The 6,918-nt window shown below is 47.4% G+C and overlaps 1 protein-coding gene across 1 annotated transcript in view; it reads right to left on the bottom strand.

Annotated features, from left to right (window-relative positions):
* ARFGEF3 (ARFGEF family member 3) overlaps positions 1 to 6,490 on the bottom strand; it is a gene marked incomplete at its 5' end in the record, with an annotated part of 132,306 nt that extends 125,816 nt beyond the window's left edge. The window contains 2 exons of the mRNA XM_084227681.1: positions 2,298 to 2,349; positions 6,406 to 6,490. Coding sequence (XP_084083807.1) covers positions 2,298 to 2,349; positions 6,406 to 6,490 — 137 coding nt within the window. The remainder of the gene's footprint in view (positions 1 to 2,297; positions 2,350 to 6,405) is intronic.
* Between the last annotated feature and the right edge of the window lie 428 nt (positions 6,491 to 6,918).

Below are 6,918 nucleotides of genomic sequence, written 5' to 3' on the forward strand. Positions count from 1 at the left end.
TCAATTTCCTTTTAGGATGTAGCTATTGTTACTAATGTACACATGTGACCAGCCATTAATATTATTTATAAGAATGTTAATGTAGTTAACTTGGATAGGACAATTTTATTGCAAGTGGCATTCTAAAAAATGGATAGCACTTATTTTTCTCAACTATTTCGTATCTTTCCTCCTATTATAATAAGATAGGATTTAGCATCAATTCCATACTTTTCCTCACTTTTATAGATTTAATCTGTAAGAAAACCTGTTTACATAAGTGAAAGAAGGAAACTTAGCAAAAAAAAATCTTTTTGTCCATTGTTTTATAATTAGATTAGGTCCTAAGTCAATTTTGCTGCAAGCCAAGAAATAAAAATTAACCTGTAAAAAGATGCATATCTTGATCATTATCATCACTCCCTTTACCAACCAAGGTCATGCTATTTCACAGTCCACTGTTTTGGGGGAGAGATTTCTGTACCCCAGGCTAGCATGCCACAGCAAGATTCAGGATGGCATGGTTAACACAATGCTTTCTCTTTGTCAATGGGAAAAAGGTGACTATAAAAAGTGAAATGAAAAGTCAATTGTAAGAAAGGGTAGCTGCAGAGATTGGGGACCATCCGTGCTTTTGTACCCCCTGGACAGTCTTCATATCCTCCATGTGCTCTGATACCCCAGTGGGAATAGCCCACCTGTAGGCAAGAAAGCTGCTGCCAGTCATTCGGTTCATTTAGGTTTACAGACACAAAAGTACACTTGGTTTGATTAACGCATGAATTCTCTTACAATGCATAGCCTGGAGCAGGTACTGCATGAGATGTAATGAATTTTTAAAAAAAGAAACATAATTCTTGTTCAATCTACTTGAAAGGAAAGAAAATACCTCATAAATCATAGTGGCCTGACAACACAAGAACTATATTCAACAAAGGAATATATGTTTAGAATTTTTAATAATCTTGAAGATAAATCTGGAAATAATCCAAATATCTAATGATTTGAAAACTAAATAAGTTCTGTGACAGCAGCCATATAATGGAAGAATATACAAGACATTAGAAAATGTTCTTCACAGGTGACGAAAAAAACAACCAAGAAACAATCTTATAAAGTTCACATTAATTTGTAAAAATTATGTATGTGTTGAAAAAGTCTCTTAAGAAAATCTATTCAGGGCCTCCCCGGTGGCTCAGTGGTTGAGCGCTAGGTTGCGAAGCTGCCCGCAGCCTCTGCAGCGCCGGTTCCATCCCTGGCCACCGGGCGAGGGTCCCACATGGCATGCAGACCTCTCCTGCCGTGCCCGCTGCTCCCCTCAGCAGTGTACTTTGTCAGTCTGCCTGCTCTGCTCTCCCCTCTGGCTCTGGTGAATTCTCTCACCCTCCCATGCTTCTGACTGTACCCAGTGCTTGTACAAATAAATAAATAAATCTTTAAAAAAAAAAAAAAAAAGAAAATCTATTCAGCTCTTTTCAGTGACTATCCTTATGTGGTATTATTTTTTTTTATGTATTTATTTTTTATAGAGGCATGCTTTATTTATTTGTTTGTTTATTTTGTTTGTTTATACATGCACTGGGTATAGTCAGAAGCACGGGAGGGTGAGAGAATTCACCAGAGCCAAAGCGGGGAGCAGAGCAGGCAGAAGGACCAAAGTACACTGCTGAGGGGAGCAGCGGGCGCCAGGAGAAGTCTGCGCGCCATGTGGGACCCTCCTCTGGTGGCCGGGGAGCAGCCGGGGATCGAACCGGCGCTGCAGAGGTTCGGGCAGCTTCACAACCCAGCGCTCAACCGCTGCGCCACCGGGGAGGCCCCTTATGTGGTATTATTATGGACAACTTTCCTATTTGTTCTTCCTAATTTTCCACAGAGGATATGTATTTTCTCTCATGATGTGGGGGGGGGGGAGAGTTGTTAGAGGTGAGGAAGGAGGTGAAACAGGTTCACTGTCTCAGGACGGCTACATGTGACCACAGTTTGTGAGATGGTGCCTAGCCAAAGGTCAGTGAGAGCTTAAGTCCACCCCACATGGTATAAGTCCGAATTCCCCCTGGCGGGGGAGGTGCCACTTTCTAATCTGCAGCTGAAGACAGTGCCCTCTGTTTGCTTCTTCCCTTAGCTTTTGGTCATTTCACTCTTTGAGCAACTTATCTGTTCATCCCTGATTGGCACAGCTGACCCCTTCAGATCACTGCCAAAAAAGCCACTGGTCAGCAAGCAAAATGCTCTAAACCAATGAGGTTCTTTGGCCTGTCAGGAAAAAGTGGTGGGCAATTTTAATTTCCAACTGTATTATATAACTGCAGCCTCCTTACCTCAGCAAGTGTGGAGGGATCTTGACAATGGTATCCACACCACCCAGGGTTTCTGCAAAAAGAAAATCACCAAGTTAAAAATAAGTATGTAAGAGTGAGACTCAGCATTGCACACAAATGTCATTGTTAGGTTTTCTTTTTCTCCTGGAAATTCCTATAGTTAAACATTAGTTGCTCCGCAGTTCTCTGCATGCAAGTCATCCATATTTAAAAATCCTTCTCCCTTCACAGCCTCAGAGACTTCCTTGGGGAAGGATAAAAATCAGGATGCATTTCTCTATAGAGACATGGAACCAATAAATTCCTAACCCAAACCAGAATGTCAATTTAATCTAGTTAAAACTGACTAAAATGCTATATACTTGCAATAAAAATAGAGAGGAATGCTATTTCCTTGAAAAGGCTGTTTCAATAACCTTAAATAATAATTTACTCTTTCAAGTTTACAACCATTTAGTCTCACACAGTTATGACTTGATAGATTAAACTTTTCTTAATCACACTACAGTTAGGAACATTGATTGGGAGACTCACACCCAAATCTCCTCAATTCACCCTGGACATTCAGTACTAAACTTAATGTTGTTATGGACTAGCCATACTGTTGTTGCCTCCAATTGTGAAAGATATGAAAAGCTCACTATTGCCTCAAACACCCTGTTCTATTTCAAGAGTTCTATGGATACTGTACCCAATTCCAGTCTGCGTCCATGTGGGGGGGGGGAGTGAACCCCCCCCCCACCAGCAAGCAATTCTCTGACATCAGAGTAGTTTCCTCTAATTTAACTCCACCAGTATTACAATTCCCCTGTCTAAGGGCTCAGTCCTACAACACCAGTCCCCCCAGGCCCTCACCAGTAGATACCAACCTCAAGTCCAGGTTGTCATGTGGACTTCTGATCTATGTGCGATATGACCTATAGTTAGGCAGTGCCCATGGGCCCCCGAACTGGGTTCAATTAATTCACTAGACTTGCTCCAAGAACTCAGATAAATGTTTTACTTACTAGATTCCCAATCTACTATAGAAGAAGATAACTCTGGAATAGCCAATGGAAGAGATGCATGAGGAGGCAGAGTACGGGGACAGGGTGAAGCAGTTCCAAGCCCTTTATGAAAGCACAGCACTCTCCCTAACTCTCCACATGCTCACCAAACCAGAAGCTCCCCAGCCCCCTTCTTTTGGATTTTTTATGGAGGCTTCATTGCATAGACATGGCTGATGAAATCACTGGCCACTGGCAGTTGAGTCAACTTCTAGTTGCTTTCTCCCCATCCCCCTCCCCAGAGGTCGGAGGGACAAGATGGGAAATTGCTACCTCCAAATCACTTGGTGGTTCTCCCAGCAACCAGTGCCAACCCACAGTGGCAGCACAAGTCACTCAGCAACATGGCAAAAGACGCTCCCTCCATGTAATCTCAAGGATTTTAGGAAACAGAAACAGTGACAAAGATCACTTACGTATTTCTTACCATAACTCACACAGCTCAGATTGCCTAGACACATTTCTGAAGTGCATAGACTCAATAAGCCCTGTCAATATGAACTATTTTCATGGGGAAGAAGAAACCTTTCTCCCCATTCTGCTAAGACATGAGAAGGAACAACTGAGACAACAAATGCATCTGAGATTGAGGAGTGAGGAAAGGTCAAAATGTGATAACAGAATCTGGGCCACTCTGGGGCAAAATAGTCGGTGTATATAAGGCAATCCACAAAGAGAAAGATGGGATCAGCAGGCCCAGTGATGTATGGCCATGGGGCCATGGGGCCAAGGGACGAAGTGGAGAGACTGAGGTCAGCACTTAAGATGAGACAAGACAAAAAGAAAATGAAATCCTGAGATAGAGGTGCCAGGAGCAGCTGGGCACAGTCCAGCAGTGAGCATGGCAGGGGGCTGGTGCCTAGGGCAACTTGATGTTGCTCCCCCAAGAAAGGCTCTGACACCGAACTACCTAATTATCAGGGTTTTCCCCATTGGGCAAAGGGGTGTCCAACAGCGCTGAGCTCTACAAATTCTATAAAAAGTTAGAAGGGAAAAAGGAAAAGGAAGTCACTAAGCAGCCTCACTGGAAGCCCAGAAGATTCGAGGGGAGGTACTGAGCAGGTAGCAGTGCTGATGGGGACAGGGGGAGGGTGCTGGCTATCAGAGCACAGGTATGGACTAGTGAAGCGCAGCTGTGGGTGTGGATATTTTTGTGTTTGACACAGGGCTGGGAGCAAGAGAAGAGGATAACACTGGTGAAGCTCAAACTTTTAGACTGGGCAGAGGAGCTGAAGTTGGCAAAGGAGACAGTAATTCAAGAGGTGGTCCCTTCAGGACAGGGGAGGACTAAATAAAAGCTTGAAAAATAAGGAAAAGAAGGAACCCAAGTCAAATCTACTTCAAAGGTCCCACCAGTCCAGACCAACAGACCCCTCCACTTCCCATTCCTTGACCCCACCTTTCCAACCTAGTGACTGCCCTCTGCTGTTAACTATTTCAGAGACTTACCTCTCCTCTTGCTAACTAGAGAATGGTCACTGGGAAACAAATCACATCTTACAATCAGACTGGACTCCAGACTCAACTCACCTGCCTCAGCGCTGGGCTTTGGGGTAGCTTTAAGGACTTACGTTTAGAGGCACCGCATTTTAACTGAACAAGACATTGAGTATCAAAACCCAAATATTAAAAACATGAGATTATTCTTCTCCCTGTTATCTCAATCTGCTAGGTTTACAGCAAAATAATAACTAAGACAAGGAATGGCATGTTTAGAGAGCCGTCAGGCCCTGCTTTATTATGTTATCTGGCCATCTGTGACCCTTCCTTAGAGGCATTTGGGAAGCAAGCTGGAAACCACTCCGGGAATAACAATGGCAAGGCAAAAACAGCACTGTGGCTTTAAGAGTCTGCTCATTATTTATCTGGCCCATTTTTCTTAACAGTAAATTAAAATGATCAAGTTCTGGTTTTGCCTACAAGATAAACTTCCTAGATGATATTCCAGACAATTGTGTGATGCTTAGGTTTCCAAAAAAAAAAAAAAAAAAAGATTGTGCTATGACTGGACTTTCACCCAAACCTCTGAATTCAGACCTTCTCAATATTATCAGAACCACTAAACACTGTCAGAATTCGACGTTTCTTGGACAGCCAGACAACAGCACCCGTCACCTGGCTCCACAGCACAGAGCTATGGCAAACGCTGTAGTTGAGGGAGAAAGAATTCATTTTATTGTTTTGATTGAGTGGAAACTAAGGAATTGCATGCAGGCTTGGGCAAGGCCAGGGGCCCTCACAGCTGTCCTGTTTCCTCCTGGGCCCCGTCCTCTTTAGAAAAAAATCCCCATCACCCAAAAGTCAAATCTGCATTCCCATGCAGACAATTCTGATTACCCATATTCTTGCCTAATTGGAATGTGTTTCTGTTTTCTCTGAGGTTGAGTTCTGCAACCTGAGTCTAAGGGGAAACACAAATTTGCCCCCTGGAACTTATTGCAAAGCTGGCACAGCTCACACATCCAAAATCCCAACTCTCTGAGGGCAGACCACACCACACGTGTGAGACAACCTAACCCCTCCCCCATATGCTATTTTTCATCTATAATTACCATGTAAGCTAACACTTAACAGACTGGCCTCTAGCAGGAAAAAATCAAATAAATCATTGCTTCCCGGTTACACTCGCCAACGTTTGAGATCGGGTTTGCAGGCTCAACTTCCTTTTACCCCAAATGCGTTTAGGAATCAGGCCCTGGCTGCGCACGGGGTTGCGCTCCCAACTCGGAGATGGGTCACCGAGGGCCACGGTGCTGCTGGGGGCCTGGAAACCCGGGCGCTCAGAGGGGATGGCAGCCGAACCCAGCTAAGGCTGGGGGGAGATAAGGCCACCGGAGGAAAGGCGGACTGAACGTGAACGCCCGAAGCAAGATTCTCCCACCGCACATCAATTCCCAGAGGCAACTCCTGCAACTGCGCGAAATGTATCCATCACCGACGCCCGGTGAAATCCCCCATGCCCAGCGGCGGCTGCCACCCGCAGCGCGGCCTCCCCGGGGGCGAGCTGGGGGCGAGCTCCCGACCTGCCGGCAGGTGCCCGGCGCCCCCCTGGGCGCGCTTACCCAGGGCCCAGGTGCAGCTCTCCTTGATGGCTTTGTACTTGCTCCCGGACGCCTCCTTCTGCAGCTTCCTCAGGATCTCTTCCATCTTGACCTTCGCCGCGGCCGGGCCGCCGACGCGAGAGCGGCGGGTACGAGGCTCCGCCGGGAGCGCGGACGCCCGGTCGCCGCTGCCTGGCCCTGGGCGCCTAGGCGGCCGCTGCGCGCGCCCCCATCCCGCCGGCGCGGCGGCGGATGGATCAGCCGGCCCGATCCCCGGCCACGTCAGCCCCGCGCCCCGCCCCGCCCCGCCCGCCCGCCAGCCCGAGTCAGGTGCGCTCCGCGCGGGGTGGCGGGGGGCACCGGGCCGCTGCCTTTACGCGGAGCCCCCCGGGCACGTCGGCTCCGCGGAAAGGTGGAGGCGGATGTCCTGAGCCGGCTCGGCGGCCGGCGGGGCCTGCCTGGACCCGGGGGAGCGTCTGGTCGGTGGCGGGCGGCCGGCGGGAGGGGCCTCGCCTCCCTGCTCCAACCCCCTGC

The sequence above is a fragment of the Talpa europaea genome (genome assembly GCF_964194135.1).
Source record: "Talpa europaea genome assembly, chromosome: 2".
Taxonomy (NCBI): Eukaryota; Metazoa; Chordata; class Mammalia; order Eulipotyphla; family Talpidae; genus Talpa; species Talpa europaea.